This window comes from Hypanus sabinus, chromosome 14 (assembly GCF_030144855.1).
Source record: "Hypanus sabinus isolate sHypSab1 chromosome 14, sHypSab1.hap1, whole genome shotgun sequence".
Taxonomy (NCBI): domain Eukaryota; kingdom Metazoa; phylum Chordata; class Chondrichthyes; order Myliobatiformes; family Dasyatidae; genus Hypanus; species Hypanus sabinus.
The window spans coordinates 8277298-8304254 of NC_082719.1; the positions used below are offsets into that span (position 1 = coordinate 8277298).

Here is a 26957-nt window from a genome sequence, read left to right on the forward strand (position 1 = left end):
TGGACTTGGGCTTCCACTGCAGATTTAATATGGACTCTGTGCCCAATTTGCAGCTAAAGAGAAGCATATTTCACAGTCGCGAAAAGAAGCATCAGGCCGATGGTGTAACTGGATGTGCACACATCTCATCTTGAGCTCATTGGTATTTCCAAGCTTCAACAGCGTGTATCACGTTGGGTGGTGACATTCTTGTGGGCTTGATTGCTGGCTCTACATGCAACTGCTTGCTGGTGACTCACTCCTTTTTTCCCAGTTGTTCTTTCTCAAAACAGCCCTATAGTCAAACTTCCAGGGAGAGAAAACTAGAAGGGTTAGAAAGGATCATGTTGTGGTTTGCCTTTGTGTTATTCAGTGAGAAATGGATAAAGCTAACACTGCCTTAACACATAGGGCGCCCTCCTCCAATTTTTCCAATCCTTTGACCTCTTCCAGCTCACAAGATCTGAATGCCTAAGCATCAGATCACCATTACTCCTTTACAGCCTCCACAGCCAATAACCTTCAGCTTTATCCTCAAGGTACATCCAGATGTTAGAATTCGGCAGGGAAGTCTGAGAGGCTGCCTCTAATGGCCAGTGTGTTTCTCCCCACATCAACCAGCTTGTAACATGGTGCATCTCAGGTGGAGGTGTCGGAATGTGCCCGTCAGAAGCCTTGTGCCACAAGCTGCTGTATGCCTCACCAAATGTCACATGGCTTGCTGCCAGTCTGCAAGCACAAAATGGGAGTTCTTTCCACTCTCATTTTCAAGTTCAAATTCATCGTCATTCAACGGTACACAACATCTCATCTGACCAAGGTGCCCAACACAGTATATACTGAATCATATAAATTAATATTACATCAAATAAATGAACAAGCAATAAAGTGCATTTACAGTACAAGTTTAAAAAGTGAACAGTATTAACGCTACTGCCGCTTCATACGTACTGAGACCTGGGGATGGCAGACAGTTCGGTAGTTTTGCGGCCTGGAGCAGGAAAATGTATTCCATCCTAACAGTTCTTGCCGTAATGTTACAGCACAGCAGTTCCCACATTTGGGTTGTAACAAATGAATTATGTCCCAGTAATTAAATAAAAGATGAGAATATTTACTTTGGCATTCTTCCTAATGCCATAAAACATCTTCCCTTCTTTTAGTAAGGGTGGGAAAATTTCCCATATTTTGTTTGCTGTTCCCAGCATGCCATAATACCATACAGTAATTGGTTTGAACTTTAAGACAAGCTAAAATATTAGATTGCTGCAAAACTGACCTGGCATGAGGAATTTCCCTGGAGAGAAGACTACGTGGTGTAGAGATGGTTATCTGATTATTTGTATCAATATTTTTGTACATTTTTTTCTAATCAGTTTATGAGATTATGGGTAGGTTCAGCAGCTAGGAGTAGGGAATGGGATTATTCTGTGAGATGGCCTGGACTTGATGGGCCAAATGGTTGCCTTCTGTGTAGTGTGGAAATCCTGTATGGGCCCACGTTGAGTTAATACCTGACTGAAGTTTGGGAGGCTAAGTCTGAGATAAAGGAAAGTGCTATTTTTGTACTTATACAGAGACCTCCAAGGCGAAGGAGCATTGCTGAATGGCCTAGCACGTTTCCCTCCTCTGTGGGAGGAAATCAGGAACACATACCATGCACATCACTGTTTGAGGACCCAGCCAGATACAACACCGGCAGAGTGTAGGCTTGAAATCGCGAAGACGAGTGTGGTAAAGACGGCAGGAAGCCGGGCCGAAGTGAGTGCGAGGGCAGAGGCCGCTTGGGCGGATACCGACCCCCGTAAGTGGGTGGCACCGCTTCGCATCCTGGCACCAGATTGCCAGCTGATGCCAAGGCCGTCAGTCAGGCTCCGTTAGAGGGCAGCAACAACACCTTCGTACCTGTCATTTTGTGTGCACCGTGTGCAACTCATACGATGGGGTCTGACCGAGCAACATTAGAAGCTGGGAGATATTGCTGAATCTCCCAATGTCGGTAAGCCATCAAGTTACCGCGTTAGCGCGGTTTATTTTTCGCGTAATTTTAAGGAAGATAATGATGTCAGTTACCGCGCTGAACCGGTCGCAGGCAGCTTGGGGTGGGTGTGGATCTGTATATGTGCGTAAAAACTGTTTGACACAGGCTCCGAGGGGATGCGAACTGCCCATAGCAGCGCTCCCGTCGCTGTCAGCATCGCGGCGCCAGTCATCTCCAGTCGGGGTTCAATCCCCGCCGCTGCCTGTTTTTGTGACCGTGTGTTTCCTCAGGGCGCTCCGGTTTTCTCCAATGTTTACAAAGGCATAGTGAAGGTTAGTGAGGTGTTTGTGTGCTGTATTGGCGCCGGAAGCGTATCGACACTTGCAAGCTGTCTCCAGCACAATCCCTGGACTGTGTTGGTTATTGACGCAAGACGTCGCGTTTCGCTGTACATGTCACAAATAAAGCTAATCTTCGGGTAACCAGGCAGTGCTTGTATCTGTGATAAAGAGAAACGCGTGTAATAGGTGCCGGCGGTTCTGTTTACACGCCGGAGAGCCGAACTCAGCAGCGAGAAGCTGGCTTTCCGTTTCGTTTTCGGCTGGTGCTTCTGCGGGCTCCCGTGAACGTGTAAAGATTTTCTGGAGATTGGAGACATAGGGAATCAGGACCATACCGTATCGTGAAGGGAACACCGCCTGGCCTGCTCTCAGTTGTACAGCAGAACCACAAGGGAAGGTGTGGCCAGGGGTGGGATCTTGATTTGAATTATCATTTGCTGCTGTAAACAACATTAGAAAGACCTTTCATGACAGCACTAACAGGGCCTCTGTGTATCTGGAGGCAGAAGTCAAAATGGCAAATAATGGACTGCTCTTCTAAAAATCTGAATGTTAGTCTCTGAAAAAGGTTAGAGTAACAGGAGCGCCCACTGCTTCATGAAAGCAGAATTCATGTTAATTAAAAGAAGCCTATTGATAATTCCATTTGTGAAGGATTTTCTAAACAAGTTTGATATAGTTCTGACTTGATGAAAAGTCACGGATCTGAAAATTTAACTGTTTCTCTTTCCACGAATGCTGCTGCGTGCTTCCAACATTTTCCTGCTTTTGGGTCGTATTTCTGTAGAGTTTTTAATTTTTCGAATTTTGAATAAAATCTACGATCAAAGACAAAATATAGATTCGAAATAAAAGAGGAGCTACGGCAGAAGAGACGGTGACGTTGAGAGCACTATGAGTCTGGCGGCCTGCGGAGTTTTCATCAAAATTCAAGCGGCTGAACGCTTTTCCAGCTAGATTGCTGATTTGATGTTACCCTCAGATTGGCTCGTGCCTTCAAGTTTTTCACGGGACTGGAGGGAATTAACTTTCCGACCTCGAGATGCCGCGACGTGCTATCGTAGCCGCACAGACATCAATTCCAACCCTTCTCCCCCACAGGCGCTACATCATGCAAGATGATGGCTATTCTGATAATAGTAGCGATTGATTATATAAGTAAGAACGTCATTTCAATGGAGGAGCAGGCATAATGTTAAAGCAACTTCAGCGCTGTTGTGCAAACCGACAGTGAAATCTTGCTGGCCTGTGTATATAAAAAAAAATCAGAAATGGTGTGAAACAGTGGAATTTCCAGATTACTCCACAAGTAACTAACTTGTTAGTCATTGCGTATGATGCAAGACGTTCGTGTGCATTAAAATCGAACTGTATTTAATGAGTGTTCTATACATCGGATTGAAGCCTAGAGGGCTCATGGAGTTTAATAACGGGAGCATAAGGTTCGCAGTTAAGCAATTACGCTGACGTGTGCGGCCGAATCTCGACTCATTACCTCCACCCAGCGAGGAGGCTCTGTGTTGATAATTGTATCTATGTGGCTCTAAATAAACAGGGTCACGTGCAAGCAGCAATTAAAACACAAGTCCTCCGCTGTAAATTCTAAAACTACGTTTTATGAGGCAGGGTGTACATTCAGACATCCCACTCTCCTGCGACCATACAGAAATAATTGTCAGGTAATTTCCTGACTCCTCCGAGTGTTGGTGATGGCACCTGACATTGAGCTCGATCTCGGATCTACTTAAACCAGGACAAGCTATACTAGTTTCTCCAGTTCTATTCAGAAGCAAGAGGCGCGTCTGGCTGCTTTACACTGACGGTGATGATCGATTTCGAACGAGGAGGGTTTCATTCTGTAACAGAGACAAAATGCGGAACACCTATTACATTCTTTCAGGAGCTCATGTTTGGTTGGTGCAGTGATTTTGTTGGTCCTTCCTCGTCCGCCACTGGCCAGTTTCACAGGCCGTTCCACTTCCAGGTACTGCTTGATTTAGTGTCTTACTCATTGGAGGGAGACATTAGTGATTTGCAACATATCGGGAAGCCCAGTTCTGTTTCACATCAGCCGTCATCAAAAAATGTTGAAATGCCTTTGTGTAATTTGGTGTGGCTCGAAATATGACAAAAGGGACTGGGATGGTTTAAAAGCCTGGGATTGAAGACAGATTTGAATCAGAGGACTATATTTACCAGTCGGAAGTGGGAATACACGGTTTTCATCTTTGCTTTGAAAAGGCCAACACTTAAATAAGCAAAGAGCTTCGACTGAAGAAAGGGAGATGAGAGTTCATATTGAACAGGTAGAGTTGTTTAACTTTGCAAGATGCACAGCAGTTTGTACATCTGGCCTGAAAGGGTCTGTAATTCATGCCTAGATGACTGTAACATCAAAATAATACTGGATTTTTTTTTGTACAGACAGAAATTGTAATTGAATAGAAATTGAACAGAAATTGTGAAAGTTGAGCTTCTTTGTCATTGTCTGCTCTCTACTTGTTAATTTCTTCTAAGCAAAATGACAGGAATTATTTCATTAACAAGCCCACCCTGAATTCCCTTAGTACCTTTGATTTCCACAGAAAAATGGAGAGGAGAAGTAGTTGAGAAGTGCGACAATCCAGTGGAGACTAGGCTGAAATGGCTGAGAGCTTTGTCAGTGATGGTGAAATAGGAATTATGTGCTATAGTGGGCTGTGGGGTTGGCAGAATAAAAAAAATCAATAAACTGAGTGAGGTCTGCAATGTTTAGATGAAAAGAGGTGGCAAAGAGACCATGTTTTTCAATATTTTTAGTAATATTTTTAGGGCCAATAATGTAGGAGATGTCTTTACTCTGATGGAATGGGTCAAAGGAGGAGACAACTCCTTGGAGAAGTTACAGCAGCTGCAAGGCATTGCTAAGTTGGTGGTCGGTCAGATTTAAGTATCGCATTATGGAACAAGTAACTATAAGGGTGGAAGTGATGGTGTGGAATGACCATGGAGGAGACAGGAGGTAAGGCTGTATTTGCAGTGAGTGCCAAGCTTGTGACCTGTTAACTGAGGTTTGAGGTTTTTGTATCATTGAACATTAATATTCCTTATTATTTTAAAAATAATTACTGTGTGAATTAATGAGCCTGTTAATGGGAACAAATTAAATTAATATACATAAATAAGCTAATAATATTCATAGGCACCATAAATGTTCCAAGTCACTTCCTCTGGTAGTAGTATTTGAGCAAAGTATCAAATGAATGAACTGGAAACTCAAAAGAGTATGGAAGCCTCACTGAATTTGTCAGAGGACTGATTTTCTCGAAAACTTATTTATAACTAAACTTTGCTCTCAATTAAGTAAAAATATTTTCATTCTTATCTACAAGTAAACCCAGTTTGGATTCTGAATGTTACCAGCATTTGACGTGGATTGTAAATTTATGTCAAATGGAGGCAGTTGAATAGAAGAGAAAAGCATCAGACAGAAATAAGAGAATTAAAAATCTTTTCCATTTTTTTCCTTCATAGAATATAACTGGAATGGAAATCGAAAACAAGGGGGAGCCTTCTTCAAATGAAATGGAGGCATTTGAAAGACAGATTCAGACTTTGGAAAATCAGAAAAAAGAGGTATCTTAATTTTGAAACTGTCATAGTTTGCCTTTTTTGGTTATAATTCCATAGATGATTTCACAATGAAAGCTTGCCAAAGCATTTTGTACTTGAGGAATCTGACAAAAGTCAATGTCAAAACAAAGATAATGAAACTAAGGGCTAATTATTGAGAAAGGAACTTTAGGGATGAATTTGAAGTGATGTAAGGAACTAGACAAATAGATAGGTTTCAGTCAGGGATAGTTTAAGTTATGATCATAATTTGTAGTAGGGAGTGGAGAGAGCATAAGATTGAGCAGGCCTTTGTCAATATGATGTGGTAACATTGTTTAAGAGTTGGTAGAAACTTTTTAAATCTAAAGAATAACTAGTTTGTCTAAGTTTTGACTTAGTTTTGAAATCTTGTCCAGGGTGAAACAACTGGGAGTTAGATTCTGCTGGTTGGAATTAAGCTGAAGAAATATTTATTTTGCGATGATGTGCTATAACCATTGCAGTTAAAAATCCTGGAAATACTGTATTTGAAAACATTCTATTTACTTTTCCTGAATTCCTTTGAAACACTTTTCTCTCACCTTAAACCAACTCTTTCTTGTTTTTGATACCCTTACCTTGGAAAAAAGATTTTGATTATCTACCCAATCAATGACTTAGAAATTTTTATGTATCTCTGCCAGGCGATGTCTGTAGAGATAGAAATAGAGATAATGTTTCGGATGAGTGACCATTCATTAGAATGAGAAAATATTAGGATTGTAAGAGGTTTTAAGCAAGAAAAGGAGCAGGAAAATGTGATGTGCCAAGTAAAGAGCAAAAGAGATGGCATGTAAAATAGGTTAATAAAAAGTAAGGATTGATCTAGAGATCTGAGAGGGAATGATCTAGAGATCTGAGAGGGAATGATCTAGAGATCTGAGAGGGAATGATCTAGAGATCTGAGAGGGAATGATCTAGAGATCTGAGAGGGATTGGTCTAGAGATCTGAGAGGGATTGGTCTAGAGATCTGAGAGGGATTGGTCTAGAGATCTGAGAGGGATTGATCTAGAGATCTGAGAGGGAATGATCTAGAGATCTGAGAGGGAATGATCTAGAGATCTGAGAGAGAATGATCTAGAGATCTGAGAGGGAATGATGCAGAGATCTGAGAGGGAATGATGCAGAGATCTGAGAGGGAATGATGCAGAGATCTGAGAGGGAATGATGCAGAGATCTGAGAGGGAATGATGCAGAGATCTGAGAGGGAATGATGCAGAGATCTGAGAGGGAATGATGCAGAGATCTGAGAGGGATTGATCTAGAGATCTGAGAGGGATTGATCTAGAGATCTGAGAGGGATTGCAATATTGAGTGGAAGCTATGACCTCCGTTGCCTGAAAATAAAATGGAAGAATTGTGAACTGAAATTGCAGAATTCTTTGTTGACTCAGCAAGTCTATAAAGTACTCAGTCAAAGGACAAAGTGTTGTGCATCAAACTCCCACTGAGGTTCATTATGGAAATGAGAGGTCAGTCTGGGGAGTTGATGGGGAGTTACAGATGGGATGCTCAGGGTCCTGCTTGGAAGCATGTTTTGGAACTTGGTTTGTGAGAGACCGATGTTTGGCCAGAATGTTGCGAAGCCTATTAGAATATTAAAGGGGAGTAAGGGGATGAAGTGCTTTGTGATGGTATGTCCTGTATTGGAATGAATTCTTCCAAGTTTCTGAAATTCCAGAGTTGTTCCCTCCTTTTTTATGATTTTTGTATGTCCATGGAGTAGTGCATTCCAAAATATTAAAATTTCAAGTGATTAGCCTTTTAGTCTATGTATTCTGCAATGTGTCTTTAATTTGGATTCTAAATTTATTGTTATAGCTTTTGGAGATAAACAAACAATGGGATCGTGAGTTCAGGAATATGAAGGCATTGTATGAACAAAAGGTAAAACACGGCAATCTCTCAACTTTCAGTTCCAGTAATTTATTAAAATAACCACAGCTACCTCTTTCCTAGCTTCCCATTGCAACCTGGATTAGTTCTCGTATGGCCCTTGGGGTTTATCAACCTTTATGTGTCCCGTAACATCTAACGCTTCCTCCCTTGGTGAATAGGATGAGATGTATTCATTTTGGACTCCAATCACATTTCCTGACACTACACATAGATTGCCTGTTTTTATTCCCAGGGGCATCCATTCTTTCTCCTGATCTACTTACAAAATATCTCAGATTCTCTTTGATCATACTAACCAAGGATATTTCATGGCCTCATTTCCTCTCCTAATTTCTTAAGTTCTCACCTACTATATTTCTCATGAGACTTCCTCAATACCTGCTCTATGTTTCTATTTCCTGCAGGTCAAACCCTAATCTTGCCATCTTTGCTTTTCACCCTAACTGGGAAAATGCTAGCTCTGAACTCGATAACTCCCCCTTAAAATCCTGCCACTTGTCAGCTTCCCTTTCACTCACAAGCATCTGCTAACAAATATATACGATAACACATAAATCCAGAAAAGCTTTAAAGCTTTATACAACATTTTTGCATTAAATTAATACAACTGCTTTATTTTCATTTTTATTTAGCATCTTTTCTAACACGCATTTGGATAAGTCCCAACTCATAATGGTATTAATTTAATGCTAAATTGTGCTCAAACACCCCCTAGTGGATTATGACAAAATTACATCTTTTCTATCCAATAATCAGGCCTTTGGTGTATTAATTTGGTTGAAGATGCTGTTTGGTGCTGAAAGAATAACAAGGCAGGGGAAATAAAAAAAAGCACTTAGTAAATATATGTATCTTTTGTTTGAACTCTATTCTCTCTCTGTTAATTGTTTTGCCAAGATGAATTCAATAGCATGTACGGATATTTATGCAACTTAATGCATGCTATTGAATATTTGAATATTGAATATTTCATAATATCACAGTTTATCATAGATCCTGCATTATCTCTTGTATTCCACAGTTGAAGGAAAGGTTAATCAAATATCAGCAGTCTCTGAGTACCCTGGAGAAGGAACTGGACCAGAAGCAGAGGGATTTCGATAAGAAGCTGCTGCTGGCTAAAACCAGACTTGAAACAGCAGAAGTATGTCTTTGCTATTATTGGCTTGAAAACAAATAAAATGTAATTAGCAATGAACAAGTTATGGATGACACAGTAGCATAGCAGTTAATGAAACGCTTTATAGTTCCAGCTGTCAGATTGGGGATCAGTTTGTGCTGCTGACTGTGCGTATGTGTATGAGTGTGTATGTTCTCCAAGTGACCTCATGGGATTCCTCTGGGGAGTCCAGTTTCCTCCCATATTCCAAAGATGTACAAGTTAGGGTTTGTAATATATGGACATGGCACTGGAAGCATGGCAACACTTGCGGGCTTCCCACACCACATCTTGGTCTGTGTTGGTCGTTGATGGAAAGCAATGTATTTCACTGTATGTTTTGATGTTTCGATGTACATGTGACAAATAAAGCTAATCTTTATCCTTAAAAAGTCCTTCTACTGGAATGTTTGAATGTTATTGAATTCCCAGGCTATTGCAGTGATGCAACTAGTATACAGTATGTTCATCTCAATAAGTGGAATTGGAGTTGGTTGAACTGGTTTCCACAAATCTGGTCTTTCATATTACTTACATTTTTCCTTCCCTTTTTTAAGGAAGAAAAACAGGCACTAAATGCAAGATTGCTTGAAGCTGAAGAAGAAAACAAGCATTTAAAACAATGTCACTCTTCAACAAGCAAACAGAAGGAATATTATGAGCATGAAATTGCTTATTTGAATAAGGTTTGTAAAGTTGTTACTTTGTTTGTATCCACATGTTCATCTGTAGCCCGGGGCAATAACTACACAAACAAATTGGTCTCTCATCAACCAGGAGATTTATTTCCCACATCTGCAATGACAAAATAATTTGCCAATTTTTTAAAAATGCAGCTCTCTCTGCTCCTAAACTAGAAAGGTGCTGAAGCATGAGGGCATTAACATTCCATTTTAGCAAACCTTAACTGGATAGATTTTGTCTGTCATGGTCTTAGTAGTAACATAATGCTGGCTTCTCTTATGATTTTCAAAATGTCATAGTTTTATATTTTAATTTGCCAATAGATAAAATGAATAACAGGCTTCTGTCGACAGAAAACACCAGGTTAGGTGCCGTATATTACTTTCATATGGTATGAAGTACATGAGAGCATTACATTTTCATACAAAGTATTGGAACAGAAATTGCTCTGTTGGGAGCAAATCTCAAGTCATGGAGCCAGGTACAAAAGCAGGTAGCTACCTACAGAAACATCATCTCCCATACACCAAAACTTGGTCTATATGATTATACGCTGACTTGCTGATTCAAGTGTTTGTGCAGATGTCTTTTCTCAATAACTTGGTCATTGTGTGTGTGTGTGTGTGTGTGTAACATTACATAGTGCAAAACTTTTACAACTTGAGGCTTCAGAGTTCAATTTGCAGCGTCCTCAGCAAGAAATTTTGTATGATCTTCACGAGCTTGTGGGTTTCCTCCAGGTGCTCTGATTTCCTCCTATAGTCAGCTAGTAGGTCGTTGTAAATTGTCCTGTGATTAAGCTAGGGATAAATAGGCAGCTTGCTGGGTGGAGCATTTCATTGGGCCCAGTGGATCTGTTCCGCACAGTATCTATCTCTAAATAAATAAATATGCTTTCTCTTTCACTCTGGCTGTGCTAAATTGATTTCTTAGTTTCCTATTGCCTTTAAAGTAAAGTCTAAGTGGAGATATTCTTCCTTAAATGGGGAAAAAGGGAGAAAGAAACTCAAAAGATTGCCAAACCTGCCTTAACATGGGAACAGTGCCTCTTGAGGGAAGGAACAGGGACTAATTAAGGAGACCTATGGAACTGACAAACTAAATACAGAGGAGGAAAAAAAAAGGTGACTATACCACTTAGCAAAAACATTTGAAGGGCCAAAATCACAATGAGAGCATTTTTAACTATATGACAAAAACATATGGAAAAGTGAAATAATAAATTGTACAAATCAATCAATTTGGTAACTGACTCAATACAATAATCCCAACCCTTAGAAACAGATGTGTCCTACATTACTGGATTATGTCCACCAGTTTATATTTAAATATCAGTCTCCTGCTGTTTCACACAACATAGAAATTCACAGAGGAGAGTTGAAGTACTGTTTTGAAGATTTATGGTTGAAGTTTTGAATACATGGAACATATTTAGGGGCAACTCCTTGACCTTCTAAGCATTGCAGTGAAGATTACTTTCCTGGTACACTAGATTAAACCTAAATCTTCTGTGCTGATTGCGGAAAGAAACAAACATTTTTTTGAAGAATCATTACACTTTTTTATGTCAGACACAGATTATGAGTGTAAAAACAAATAGGGTCATAAGCCTCGTTGCTATTGCCAAGTTGTAGCACTTCCAGGAAGCTGAGAAGATAGAGAACTTTGATAACAAATTTACTTTGAACTTTTATAAATTCTGCAAATAAAGGAGTTCTGTCAGTGTCAGAAGTAGACTCTTCATTAGCACTTCATTCCTGCTGATGAAGGATATACTTCCAAAAACAAATGTGTTTTAACCAAGTTCCCATTACCCCTCCCCTCTGTGTTATATTTCAAGGGTTGGCAGAGGTGCTCCACAGTTGTCAAATCTTTTTTCTTGGTTGTTATAGCTGGTGCATATGTATTAAAATGGCTCTCATTGGCAGTTTTTCCAGGTTGCTGATATTGTGGTTACTACTTGGCTGGAGATTTCACTGCCAAGCCTGTGGAATTTTCTCCGAACAGTACTGTAACTTACAAATAATCAGCTAAGCAGAATGCAAAGCTGTAGGCAAAGGCTCCAGATGGGGATGCAATAACTCAAGTCCATGAAACTCCATCCTGGTGTACCACCCTAATCAGTACATTGAAGGTCCTGACCCATATTTACTCATGCCAGATCTAGGTAAAAATGAAGCTTAGACAAAGCTTTTGAGACTCATTGGAAAATACTTTTGTTGCAGGCTTTGTCTGAAGCTTTAAGAGAGCATAATACTTTTTGCAAGCCGCACAGTTTTGATAGAAGAGAGACAACAGGAAAACCTCGCCCTGAAGAACTGACAACACAGATTGAGGTGCTAAAGCAACAGGTAACACATACTTCATTGAAAATTAGGCTAGAAATAACCATGTTCAGTACTAATCACTGCAAACTTACATTTTAGAGAGCTTCACTCCTTTGTTTGATTTAATTTTCAAGTATTTTTATTTATTTTAGAAATTTTCACTTTGATTTCAATGTATCTATGACTTCAGACCTTTCATTTCCAAAATCTCTATTCTGGGGCATTTAATTTTATTAAAACTGCTACATAACTGCAACATATCCGTACATCGAACGAAAAGATATTGGTTCATTTTTCTCTGTATGTGTGTAGCTATTTTTATTATTGAAGAGTGGATGGAAATCTCAGAAATACAACTTTATTTTAAGACCATCTTTATTGTCTTAATGTACTTTAAATATTTAGTTCACCAATATCTTTGGCTATGTGTTAAAATTATTGCAGCTTATTCAGAGTAGTATTCTGTTTAGATTTGATGTTATTAATATCCTGGCCCTGATTCAGGCCTCTCGTCTCCTTGTGTCTAATTGGAACTTTTTTTATGCTGTTTGCAATTCATTTCCATCTTAAGTTACCTTAGGAAAGTGATGTTGGTAACTGCATTATTTATTCTGTATAAAAACAAAATTATTGATCAGGTAAGATTAATGTAAGTTATACTCATAGGCTTTTAAAACAATTATGGTTCTGTTAAAGGTGCAGATATTTGAAGAAGACTTCCACAGAGAAAGGTGTGATCGGGAAAGAATGAATGAAGAAAAAGAAGAACTGAAGAAAAAAATTGAGCAGCTGCAAACAAAACTCACATTACTTAACACACGGGTAATCACCCTTCTCCACTGAGTTTGTTTCATTGACATCAGCTACTCATATACATAGCTGCTTCAGGTTCCACTGGTGCTTTATTCATTTGTTCATGTGATGAGCTGTTCGCAAAATAAATTTTCTTTATTTGTCTTACAGCTGAAGACTTACGAAGAAGATTTTTTAAAGGAAAGAAAAGAAAAGGACTTACTGGGGAAGAAATTAAAGAAGCAGGTAAAGAACGTACTGTTTTTTAAATATATATATATATATATATCATAGGGAACTTCTCCCGACATCATTTTACATAAGTCAATGAGACGTTATCCGTTAGAACATAGAACATTACAACATACCTTCAACTCATGATGTAGAGCTGATCTTCAACCTACTCTAAAATCAGTCTCACTTTTCCCTCCATTTTCTATCATCCACGTGCCAATTCAAGAGTTTCTTAAATGTCCTTTTTAAACAGATTTATATTTTGTTTCGGTCAATTGTGGTGTAAATTATTATGCTTTGTTAACTTGTCATTTCACAAGAAAATGTGAAATTGTGTGCATGGATCTGAATTTGAAAATGAATTTGACTATATGTGTTGTGTCCAGATACCACACAAACACAACCAGAAGTTTTTCCCTAATCTGTTGTGAATTTGGGGAAAATCCCAGAATAAAAATCTGGGATTAAAAAGCTTATCATATGAGGAGCCAGACCAAAATACTTGCCCTTCCAGACATTACTTTAAAGAAGGCAGCAATTTTCCCAATGACTACCTGACATAAGTGTGTGAGTAATGTTTGTGAGTGTGCAATATAGAGTGACTTGTTGTTAGGATAACCCATATTATCTCCAAGGAAAAGACTGTTTTAAAAAAAAAGTAATTGTGTTATTGCTGATGAATTTCTAATATTGAAAAGGCACTATATAAATATCCATCTTTCATTTAGAAAGACTCTACATCTTATCCTGATGTAAGGAAGTAGATTAAATTAATCTAAGGAAAGGTTTCCTTATCACATCTAGCCCGAGTTGACAGTGTTTTCCGCTCCATTTCCAAGTGTTCAACATTTTTTGCTATCCACAGTAATGCTGTCTTTTTGATTCATTGCTTTCTTTCATTCTTTCTGCTGCAGACCAAAATACTTGCCCTTTCAGGCATTACTTTAAAGAAGACAGAAATTTTCCCAATGAGTACTTGACCTGTAGGTCACTTACAAGTATTTTTGTTTATAATGAGCACTACCTTAAAATATTGCAGGCTCAAATGTGTCAGCCTAGAGTATCCTTCGGCAGTGTCAGCAGGATTATACCACTTGAAGACTCAAGGAAATCTGCAGATGCTGGAAATTCAAGCAACACACACAAAATGCTGTTGGAACACAGCAGGCCAGGCAGCATCTATAAGGAGAAGCGCTGTCGACATTTTGGGCCGAGACCCTTCGTCAGGACTAACTGAAAGGAAAGATATCTTTCTTTTCAGTGAGTCCTGATGAAGGGTCTCTGTCTGAAGCATCAACAGCTCTTCTCCCTATAGATGCTGCCTGACCTGCTGCGCTCCACCAGCATTTTGTGTGTGCCACTTGGAGACTGATAGCTTTCAAGGAGCTCCAGTATTCATGTCCTTTGGAATCGCAGACAGATAAGGCAGTGGCGTTGAGATGGGGTGGAGGCAAGAAACTCGTGTAATCTGGCAATTTCTCTGGGGTGGAATTCCTAAGCTTTTTCTCTGGGGTGGAATTTCTCTAAGCTTTTTCAAATTGTGTGGGAGATGTAATGAGGGTGGATGAGCAAAGAGACAAGCAGCAGTACTTTTGATTTTTGTGGTGCCAGGAAGAACATCAAATAATGCCTCAGTCCCTTCTGAAACTTGTTCAAAATCCCTGCACACTGGTCAGATTGCTTTGTTTTTAGCAAAAAGCTTTGGCTTTGGAACTAAAGGCCCCAGTCAGAATGGCAACAAGCCAAATAAAGTCAGGAGCGAGACAGTGAGTCTGTACTCCGATTTCATACAGACTAAACCCCTGTATTTGGTAAGAATGATGATGTATATTAAAACCATCCAAGTTAATATTTTTGCATCCAAATCTCATCTCCTATTTTAGTTCCTTTTTTTAAAAAAAGTAGATTCAAAGGAAATGTGAAAGGAGAAAAAGTTTATCATTTTAAAGGATTCAAGTAGAGTTATTGAAGCTTAAATTCCTTCAGAATCTGTTGGAGTTTTCTCATAATCTTCCTCATGTAGTCTCCTATTGCATTCTGTATATCCTTGTCAAGTTCAATTCCACCACACTTGTGCTAGACCTCAGAAGTCCACTGTTAAATAACTTTAACACAGGAGCAGATATATGGTGAATCTTCCGGTTTCCTTTGTTTTGGATTGCCAATTATGGTTTAATTGATCTATCAAGTCACTTTCGAGAGAGAAATCCACATAACTGAATGTACTTAGTCATGGCATCATTTTGGAATAGATGCTCTCTGGAGATTTGACACTCAGAGATCCAGTGGCCAGTACTGAACTCCATGCACCCAGCAAATCAGAGCAGTTTAGCCTGACTTCCTTCTTTTTGTTTGGCATTCGATGCACCAGTTTGCAGTCAAGTGAATTGCATTAATATCTTGCCCACATTGCATTATTTGCTGATAAGTTAGACTTGGTGCTACATTTTATGTTTGAATCAAACGTACAAGCTGTTTTGTACATACATCAACAGTTTCCAGTCAAAGAACTGATTACTAGGAAAATGGCACTAACTGGTATCATTCACTTAATATTTTTCCAGTTATTAATGAAGAGTTGGCATAATCAATGTGAATTATTCTCACCGTTGCTCTGTTGGAAGAAATTAAAACAGCAATACACATTACACAACTTTTTTTAACCCTCAATAAAACAAGGAACATGCCCCCCACCCAGTAGATTTGAAATAAAGGGTTCCAGCTGTGCTGTTACTTGCATGTGCCTGTGTTTAAAAGGTGCACCTACTTGCAGCAAGTTGGGACTCAAGATCTTTCAAAATAATTCACAGTATAGAAGACCACAGCCTTTTCGTGGATTGCAGGATTGCGTGCCTCAGTGGCCCAGAGAGTTATGCTGGCTTTATGCTTTGGCTCTTTGTAGGGGTCATCCATGCAAACAGGTCAAAGAGTGAAGGCCAGACTAAGAGTGGTCCACCGGTCCTCCAGGTTCAGGGGTTCAGCTCAGGGCTGACAACCCTGACTGGTCAAACAACACTGTTACAAAAACAGCAATGAAGAATCCTTCTACATCGGAGTGTGGTGGTGCGAAGATGGCCAAGCACAGATGGACAGAGGGAGGATCTCCATTGCTTCCCTGAATGCCGTCGGAGCAGCAGGCAGTGAGACAGAGATGCTGCAATGGGGCCACGATTCACGGTGGACTGCAGTCACTCGCAGCACGAGGCTCGTGTGTGCCCTCGCCGTCACTTTCACTCATCTCTACGCTAGCTTGTTGTGCCACTGCCATGGAGGGAAGTCCAAGTCTGGGACCTGTTTCCCGTGTTTCAGAGAAGCAGTTTCTGTGAGCTCTGAAGGCTGTGGCTGGGCAGAACCATCAAGTTAATGCAAAATACCACCCTAACTATTGTTCAAAGGTAATCATTCCAAATCCTGTTGTTTTAATGGAATCCTCTGATTGGGTACTAATGCTAAGCACAACAGTAATTCAATGCAATAAACAGGTGAAAAGCTATTTCTGCTCAGTTGCGTTTTGTGAGTTTTTCCATCTCTGAATGAAGGGCTGAAATCTCCTCGGGAGATACAAATGCAGAGTTAACATGTAAAAACTGAAGCGAGCAGCTGAACTACTTGTAAGGGTTGGCTTTAGGTCCAGCTGTGGTGTGCTCAGAGGAACAACGATGGTTTTAAATGATAAAAGTTCTTCTGCTTTCTGGTTCTTAAAGTAGAAAATTGAAGACACAATACATGACAATGGCTTAAGACGAGCATTAATGAAGACACAATGACCGAGTAGATCATTATTGCGTTTTATGTCTTCCTCACAGGCCAGGGAGTTTTCCCAGTCATCTGCCGCCCCTTGCCTGCCAGTTACTTATGCACCCTGTGCACCATGCGTTAATTATGGACATGCCCCTTTTGGAATTCCCGTCCACTATCCAGGCCCAGCAATTCTAACTGCACAGACAGCAAACAGAGGTTATCAGCAGCCTATGGTGAGTAGTCATTAATTTTGTACCACACTGTAAAATGTAAAAGAATATATTAAAGTAATTTCTAACTTAAAGAGAAGATAAAAGAGGGAAGTAGAGTCAGTGGGCACTTTGTTTGGTACAGGAGTGGAACCGGGTGTGGTCTTCTGCTGCTGTAACCCGTCCACTGCAGAGTTTGACGTGTTGTTTATTTAGATATGCTCTTCTACTGTTGTAATGTGTGGTTGCTGGAGTTACTGTCAGCATGAATCTCCTCTTTCATTAACAAGGCATTTTTGTCCATAGAACTGTCGTTCACTGGATGACTCTTGGTTCTTTTTTGCACCATTCTCTGTAAACTCTCGGGACTGTTGTCTGGGAAGATCCTGGGAGATCAGCAGTTTCTGAGAAACTCACAGTCACCTGGATCACATCTCTTCCACATTCTGAACAAGTGAACCTCTTGACCATGTCTGCACGCTTCTATGCATTGAGTTGCTGCCGCGTGATTGATTGATTTGTTATTTGCATTAATGAACGGGTGGACCTAATGAAGTGGCCACTGAGTGCATTTTTAAAAGTACTCATGCCCGTATCTATGTAAATATATCCCTTGCTCTACAGAAAAGAAAAACATAAGATTCTCACTTCTCTCGAGACCTCCTCCTCTTCCTTGTTGTGCAGGTAATGTCACCGATGAGAGGGTTTGCTTTCATCTATGACTCCCCATACTTGATTATGATGAGAAACCAGATACGGACGTTCCCACTTAGGAACAAATACAACACAGAATTATGACTTGTTTAAGTAGTCAAAGGCAAGAACTTTAAATTGAACATCCTCTTCTCTGTTTTACTCTATCTTTCTCTTTCTCTTCAACTGCAAATAAACTGTTTTTCCAAAGAACACCTGTTTTTCCATAAAGTTAAAAGTACATTTATTATCAAAGTATGTATATTTGATATGACTTTTGAGATTCAGCTCCTAACAGGCAGCCACTAAACAAGAAGCCCATTTTGGAAAAAGACCAACAAACACCCAGGGTGCAGAGAGAAAGATAGCACAGATTGTGCAAATGATGAAAAGTATACAGCAGCATTCAGAATGAAATGGGTCCATAGACACGAAGCTCAGTGCAGCCTCAGCCTCAGCCTCGGTTCCTCATGCAGCAGTGGTGAAAATTACACAGCTTGCTATTGATAAACATGATTGAATTTCACTTATTTTTATGTAAGAGCAGGAATAAACAAAAAGTGAAATTACTTCCTTCCGTGTCACATTGTTCTACTGTACTACTTATCAGGATAAAATTTATGATTTCTGCCTTAAATGACATTAGAGAGTCTTTTAAGAGACTCTTAGAAAGTTACATAGAGCTTAGAAAATTAGAGGGCTATGTGGTAGTGTAATTCTAGGCAGTTTCAAGAGTAGGTTACAACATTATGGGCTGAAGGGCCTGTAGATTTCAATGATTCTATGTGTTTTATGGCAGCAGTATGATGCAAAGGCATAAAATAGCAATACAGTCGGCCCTCATCCGCGCAGGATTGGTTCCAGGACCGCCCCCCCCCCCCCCCCCCCCCGGCGGATACCAAAATTCACGGGATGCACAAATCCCTTATTTAACATGTCTCAGTGCGGTGGTCTTTAGGACCCAGCGGAACCCCAGACTTTATTTAACACGTCTCCGTGCGGTGGACATTAGGACCTGAACCCGCAGTGTTTCTGTTCATGAAAATAATCACGATCGCGATTGAAAATAAGGTGGAAGTAATAAAGCGATCGGAAAGAGGTGAAATGCCATTGGTCATTGGAAAAGCGCTAGGCTACAGTCGATCAATGTTCGGAACAATTTTAATGGAGAATGTGAAAGGCCCTGCTCTGCTGAAAGCTACAGTTATTACTAAACAACGCAGTGATGAAATTATTGAAATACGTATGTTTCTTAAGTGTTTTATATGCATAGAAAGGTAAAATATGTACTATATACTGAGAAAAACGTATGACTAACTGACGCTAAATAATACCAGATGTACCTGTTCCGACTTCAAATCTGGCCTAAAGACGGACTCAGGAACGGAACTCATTCATAACCCGGGGACTGCCTGTATTTTTAAGTCATTTCCAGATTACTTATAACACCTAATACAAAGTAAATGCTATGTAAATAGTTGTTATACTGTATTGTTTAGGAAATAATGACAAGAAAAAATAGTCTGTACATGCTCAAGCAACGAGTGCTGGAGAGAGAACTTCCGTGTATTCCCGATCCACGGTTGGTTGAATCCGCACATACGGAATCCACAGATAAGGAGGGCCGACTGTACATTATAAAACTAAATAGTGTAAAAAAAGTGTTCATGGACATATAGAAATCTGACAGTGCAGAGGGAAAAGCTGTTTCTTTAACATCAAACCTGAATTCATTAATGTGAAGTTACTTTTGCAGTCAGTCCAATTTAAGCTTCTTTTGCTGACCACATTAAACCATAATGAGGATGTGGCCTGAGCAGGCCAGCGTGTTCATAGAAGAGCATGGGGTTTACTCGAGGGTGGGAAATCACAATAAGCTTGAAATAGATTTCAAGCAAGCTGCAGTGGGGCGAAAATGTGTCTCAGACAGCAAAACAGAATAGGCTCTGGTGAATTGACATCCTGTTTTATGATTCACTGTGGCAGGCTGTCAGTTTACTGTCACAGTGTTTGATGCTACATTTCAGGACAGAGTTTTGCCCCATTGTGCCATTGGTGTTCACTGTATTACCCACATATTTACAGTAAATAGATCCACAGTTTCTGATAGGGACTGGTTCATCAGCTGGTGTCTGGCTGTGTGAGACTTTTGTTTATAAAGGGACATTGTACATAATTATAGGCCAACCAATTTGACATCAATGCTGGGCAAATTGTTGGGAAAAGTTTGAAAACATGGTATAAATCAGCTTTTTGAAAGGCAGTAGTTAATCAAGGACAGTTTGCTTTGATTTGTTAAGACAAGTTGTGTCTAATTTTTCCTTCCCACCCCCCTTTTTCTCTATTCCCCATTCTGGCCTTTTACCTCTTCTCACCTGCCTATCACTTCCCCCAGGTCCCCTGCTTTCCTTTTTCCTATGGTCCAGTCTCCTTTCCTATCAAATTCCATCTTCTGCAGCCCTTTATATTTCCCACCCATCTGGCTTCACCTATCACCTTTCAGCTGGCCTCCCTCCCTCCCCCTACCCTTCTATGCTGGCATATTTCTGCTTTCTTCTCATTCCTGAAGAAGGGTCTTGGTCCGACACATCGACTGTTTACTCATTTCCATAGAGGCTGCCTGACCTGCTGAGTTCCTCCAGCATTTTGTGTGTGTTGCTTAGCATCTGCAGACTTCCTCATGTTCATAATGTTTATCTGTTTAATTACAACATCTGAGCAAATAGCAATGTGTTTGAAATGCTTATGATGAGGTTTACATAGCAAGGTGTTTAACAAAGTCCAGATTGGCAGATCACTCCTGAAAGTGAAAACAGGAGAGAATGTGCGGCGGGATAATGCAGTGCTCAGTGTGAGGACTTGCTTTTTGTCATATTTATCAATTATACAGGTTTAATTCGTTGATGGTGTTGAAATTAGTGGAATCAGCATCAGTGAGGAAACTGTGGGGCAGATTGGTGGCTTGGGCGGGTTGTAAATAATGATTCCATCCAAAAAAAGGCAAAGTAATGTGTTTGGGAAGGGGTAAAAATCTAAAAGGATCCACAAAAAATTATGTAGAACGTAAAGAAATGTAGAAGACAAAGGGTGTGTATACTTGAACCCTGAAGGTAGGAGAATTGGTAGAAAAGATAGTTTAATAACTGCATGAAAGATTTATTGGTAGATTTTGAGGTATTGAATGGAGGAGCAAGAGAGGTCACAATAGATCTATATAAAGTACTGCACCTGGAGTAGTCAAAATCTAAGAAGGATGTGATGGATCTAGAGAATATGCAGAAGAAATTTACAAGGATGTTGCCAAGACTGGAGAACTTTAGCTTTGAAAAAAAATTGGTAGGCGTAGAAATGTTTCCTTTGAAATAGAGAACGCTGGATAGAAATTTAATTAAGTTTATATAATGATGAGAAGCTGTAGTGTATTTCCTAACTAGTTGCCATAGATTTCAGTTAATTGGTAGAAGGATTAGCAGAGATTTGAGGGGAAAAAAACTATTTCATATAGTGAGTGGTGGAGGTCTGTAAATCACTACTTGAAAGAGTGCAGAAACTATATTTAAAAGGTGCCAACTTAAGTTCCTGAAGAACCGTAACTTGTAGGACTTTGAACCATGAGTTAGTTTATGGATAACCAACATTAAACGATGGCCTGAATTGCTTCCTTCTGTTGCAAAAATACCATTGATTCAAAGGATATATCATTGGGTCTAATTTATTTTAGTTGGGTAAGTTTTTAATAAAGCTTTAAATTTTTAATGTGGTTTCACAGGTTAATGGAAATATCAAAGAACTGGCTCTGGAGCAGTGCAGGAAACACATGAGATATCATACTATAAAATAGAGCCAATTAATACAAAGACCAAGAACTGAATATGATTTTGTTTAATAATGCCAAATCTGCAGTAACAAATTGGTCTCCCATTTCATACGACTGTTTTAAAAAAAAAATTATCTGGAAAAACGGTTTAACAGCTCATCAGTTTTTCTTTTGCCAAGACAAATATCTGCTCCATTCTGCCTGCCTTAAAGTTGCCAAGAGTGTGTTTCTTGTGTCCACTTCCCTAGCAAGGAAGATGTTTAAATTACTTCCACAGTTCATTACTGCTGGCTTGGCATTCCCATTCATGATCAGTCCCCCACTATAGGTTCTCTGAAAATTACAAGAGTAATGTCTGAAATAAGATGGCTTTGAATTTAAAATTTTAAGTACATATCTTCATAAAAGTGCTTGGAAATCAGAATGTTGCAAAGTCTAATCCTGGAATCTTGGCATCATTGTGCATTTATCACTTTTCCCCATTTTTGCCATTATGTACTCAGTTCAAAGTAAAGTTTTAATTTGCCTTTTCCATCAAGAACAACTTTGCAAAAGAGACATTTGTTGCTGTGGTATAGTCAAACAAGATTATGTGGATCAGATGAGTTTAAAAGTGTATCTTTGCATTACTTACCATTAACATCGGAACTATCCTCTGCATCTGGACCAGAGAACGCAAGACTGTCTTTTCACTTTCATTAGGTGTTCAATATACTTGCAGCAATTTTGTGATTTTTGTTTAACTTGCAGCCAGAATATTCTTGGTATGTTCCATACACCAATCAGCCCTCATCAGGTCAGCAAAATAGTCAAGACTGCAGACCAAAAGGTAAGAATTTGACCAGTGCTGCATGATTACATTAAAACAAAATTCTTGCTATTCTTTGGATAATGGTACAGGCGTATAAATTCAAACCCATGTATCAATCAAACATTCTTTTGTGTCAGTACTTTCATAGGACATAGAAATCTGCAGCACATTACAGGCCCTTTGGCCCACAATGTTGTGCCAACCATGTAACCTACTCCATAAACTGCCTAGAATTTCTCTACCTCATAGTCCTCTGTTTTTCTAAGCTCTAGTACCTATCTAAGAGTGTCTTAAAAGACCCGATTGTATCCACTCCCACCACCACTGCTGGCAATGCATTCCACACACCCACCACTCTCTGTGTGGAAATACTTACCTCTGACATCCCCCCCATACCTGCTTCCAAGTACCTTTCAATCCTGGCTATCCACATGATCAATGCCTCTCTTCATTTATACACCTCTATCAGGTCACCTCTCATCTTCTATCGCTCCAAGGAGAGAAGGCCAAGTTCACTCAACTTATTCTCATAAAGCATGCTCTCCAATCCAGACAATATCCTTCAATATCTCCTCTGTACTCTCTTTACAGTATCTACATCGTTCCTGTAGTGAGGTGACCAGAACTGAATACAGTACTTCAAGGGGGATCTAACTAAAGTCTTGTATAGCTACAACATTACCTATTGGCTGTTGAACTCTATCCCACAGTTGTTGAAGGCCAACACACCATACACCTTCTTAACAACACTGGCAACCTGCGCAGTCCAAGATCCCTCTGATCCTCCACACTGCCAAGAGTCTTACCATTAACATTAAATTCTGTCTCCAAATTTGACATACCAAAATGAACCACTTCACATTTGGATCCCATGCTTATTTTCTGAATGAGCCTTGCATGGAGAACCTTATCAAGTGCCTTACTGAAATCCATATACACTACATCCACTGCTCTACCTTCATCGATGTGTTTTGTTACATCCTTAAAGAATTCAATCAGGCTCAGAAGGCATGACCTGCCCTTGACAAAGCCATGCAGTGTATCTCTAATCAGACTATGTCTCTCCAAATGCTCATAAATCCTGCCTCCCAGGATCTTCTCCAAAAACTTACCCACTACTGAAGTAAGATTTCCTAAAGGTTATCTTTATTCCTTTTCTTGAGCAAAGGAACAACATTTGCAACCCTCTAATCCTCTGGTACTTCTTCCGTCCCTATTGATGATGCAAAGATCATCGCCAGAGTCTCAGCAATCTCCTCCCTTGCTTCCCACGGTAGCCTGGGGTATATTTCATCCAGACCCAGTGACTTATCTAACTTGATGCTTTTCAAAAGCTCCGGCACATCCTCTTTCGTAATGTCTACATGCTCAAGTGTTGCAGTCCACTAAGTCATCCCCACATTTTCATTTTTAAGATGCTTGTGAATGCGCAGAGCATTTAGATAATACCAGTAATGACATTCATTGCAAAGCCTAAAATCAAACAGTAGCAAATAAAATTTGAAAATAGTTTTCAATTAATAACAAATTTTCTACATTTATTTGCAGATGATACCTCAGCAAAAAGAAATCCAGAATAGCAACATGCAGAATAAAATCATTGCTGTGACTGTTTGTCAATATTTTAAAACAACACTAGGTCTTTGCGAATCATTGCTCTGATGCAGTTGCCCTCAGTTCATGCACATTGTTGGCTTCTTCTAAGAGAAACACGTTAAAGAACAATACAGAAGCTTGCCTCCGTTGATTGTTTCAACAACAGTAATAGTTTATATTTGCAGTTCAATGTACTAAAAACCCCATGGTCTTTTATGAGCATTGTAAGAGAAAGTTTGGCATGCAGCTATATTCAGACATATTAAGGCAAGCAACCTTGAAGGGTGCCCAGCATGTCCTTGATGCAGACAACACATTTCATTGTATGTTTCAATGAACATGTGACAAATAAAGCTAATCTTTAAATAAAGAAGCAGAAATCTATGGAGGATGAAAGCACTGAACTTAATTTGCACATTTCTTGTTTTACATTTTGTTAAGCTACTTCAGGTTGTAGTTGTGTCTTTAGCTCTGTAAGCTCTGAGCTCTGAAATTCCTTCTCATTATCTTCTGGGTTCCTCGCCTCAATGGATGTCTTACGTGATTCTCTGTGGTCACCCATCAAAACGTTTCCTCCTTTGGCTCAGTATCAATTCTAGCTTTCTTGAATTATTGTGGAGAGGATCACAAAGCTTTGCATTGCTGCAGGTACCGCAGGAATGATGTTGTTGTTGTTGTTGTGCCCTTTCTAACAATTCAGCACAAAACTTCAGCTATCACAAGGGTGAAGGACTACGTAGAATCATAGAATGGTCCAGCATGGACACAGGCCCTTTGAGCCTGAGACCTCAAGCAGCCATATACTGTATATTAATCACGTAGAAATCCTGCTTTATACCCCCTCTCCCCATGTTTCCATCAACGTCCCTAGATTCTGCCATTTATACAGTAGGTTTCAGTTAGAATGACCAATTAACTTACCAACTCTCACATCTTTAGTATGGGGAAGGAAAGCTCTACATCTAGGGGAAATCCATGTGATTTCAGAGAAAACGTACAAACTACTCAGACAGCGCTGGAGTTTGGAATTAAACCAGGGTCACTGGGACTGTGAGGTAACAGCTTTGTCTCTGTGTTGCCATGATGCAATATTGTTGATCATGAAATTCTTTGGATGTCTCAACTGATTTCTAGTTCTAGTGGTCAGTGACCTAGTTGCTTCTCAAACGTTAGTTGGTGTGTAGGCCATTGTCTCTGCTGAGACTAACAGCAGCTAGACAAGATTAACTGGCCAGTCATCTCAATATTTGCAGGACTTGGCTGAGTACGAAACACCTGTTCCAATTGTCTGCAATATGATCTGCAAGTAAATCTGTTCATTATGTTATTTTTTTTAGATTTTTTTGAGGGGCATGGGACTGTACTCAAAAACACTGCTCTTGTTTGAATACTGATTTGTTCTGTATTGCATGTCTCAGGTGCTAAATGTTTGTTTTTCCTAAATTTTACATGAACTGGAGATATGGCTGGGATATTTAAGTTGGCCATATCAAAATGTTTAAAATACCTTGAAGTAGTGCCTCCCAGTGGGAGAAGTAGTGTGGATAATAAATCCCTTAAACCTGTGGCTACCCAGATTTATTTTCTTTTTTTTGCACCACTATCATTTTGTGTACAGTAAATTTGAGGTAAAAACTAATCACACCTTTTCACTGTTGATGATTCTCCACCTGAGATGTATAATTCTCCATTCAAAAAGGGTATTAAGTAGTACTGTCTGAGTTGGGGATGGGAGTAATGGGATTAATATTGTTCCTAAAACAGCCAGTTTTTCTCTTTAAGGAGCATAAGCAACTGAAACTGTAGCAAATTCTCCCGTAACATCAGGGGAGTTTCTGCAGACAAATAACTGAGATCTATGTAATTACACACAAATTAGAGACATAATTCCATTGCCAGTCCTGAGATTGAAAACTTAGTTTTATATTTCCAAACATACGTAAATCAGAAAAAATGATCTTAGTATTCATTATGGATACTGGTGCATGAAAACATTTAATTTTCATTTGCTTATAGGATGACTATTGCTGTGTCAATATTTTGTATCTGCCTGTTATTATTTTGATGAAACGTTTGTGTAAATATTAAATGTAGAACCCTTTGTAACATATTGTGACTGTTAAATCAAATGTTTTTGGATAAAAAAGGAAATTTAACCTGACTCTTTGTGTGGTTATTTGGAAAGTAACAAAGGAAAATCTATTCATAAACACAATCACATATTTCTCCAGGTTTAGAGATAATTAGTGTAATCTAACGTCAATACAAGTTGTAAAAATAACAGCCATGGAACAGAGATGTTGAATTGCTTTTTCTGGTCCTGTGTGATAATCATTGAGTTATTGTGCCATTAATTCAGCCCATCACACTGGGAAAGAACACCCCATTAGTTTCATATTCCTTGTTTTTCCCACACCCTATATTTATCAAATTTCCTTTATTAAACATCTGTTATGTATGAGTTTCTTATTAATGTGGTTTAAGGAAAGCTTTAAACCAGTTAAAAATAAATGAGTGAGCAAATTCATTACAATTTGGGAGGGAAAGTATTTTATGTATATCCAATGGCAGAGTTTCTGTCCTTCTGTTCAAACAAGGTGCTGAAGTTCACACTGTTTGGCATGGAAAACGAACAGCAACAAAATTCCATTAAAAAGGGATTAATTTATGGCACAAATGGGTTAATGTTTTTGTTAGGAATCAAAACGATGTTATTTATGTTTGCTTCTAATTTACCAACTCCAGCCTTCTGATCTTTAATACTGTTACTAATCGGGAAAGAAGTGGGTGGTCTCACTCTGTTGCTTATTTTGTTTCGAGTTAGTCATCATGAATAACACTTAGTGCATTAACAAACTGAAAGAAAGCAGATAACTGAACATGAAGAATTGGTTAGATTAAGCTAGATGCAGCCGCATCTTGAATCCATTTCTCACAGAATACTCATGACCGTACTTGCAGGCCTCAGTGCTGTTGGTGTTCTGTGAGACAGAACGGGAACAGTGACTAGTCTAAAGATGGTGGAGGCTAGGGCTGTGCCCATAGACCACCACGATGGCC

General features: G+C 39.4%; 1 protein-coding gene across 5 annotated transcripts; it reads left to right on the forward strand.

Annotated features, from left to right (window-relative positions):
* Positions 1-1446: 1446 nt before the first annotated feature.
* LOC132404546 (TNFAIP3-interacting protein 1-like) lies at positions 1447-26058 on the forward strand. Of its 5 annotated transcripts, none has more exons than XM_059988746.1 (11): positions 1447-1978; positions 5815-5916; positions 7757-7822; positions 8856-8978; positions 9551-9679; positions 11903-12028; positions 12701-12826; positions 12968-13042; positions 16837-17004; positions 22241-22319; positions 23850-26058. In XM_059988746.1, the coding sequence occupies exons 1-11, from the start codon at positions 1973-1975 to the stop codon at positions 23879-23881; spliced, it is 1032 nt and encodes a 343-aa protein (XP_059844729.1). In that variant the 5' UTR covers positions 1447-1972; the 3' UTR covers positions 23882-26058. The 5 variants fall into 5 exon arrangements, with proteins under 5 accessions (XP_059844729.1, XP_059844727.1, XP_059844726.1 ...); XM_059988744.1 differs by lacking the exon at positions 1447-1978 and adding an exon at positions 2114-2292; XM_059988743.1 differs by lacking the exon at positions 1447-1978 and adding an exon at positions 2354-4285.
* The last annotated feature ends 899 nt before the right edge of the window (positions 26059-26957 follow it).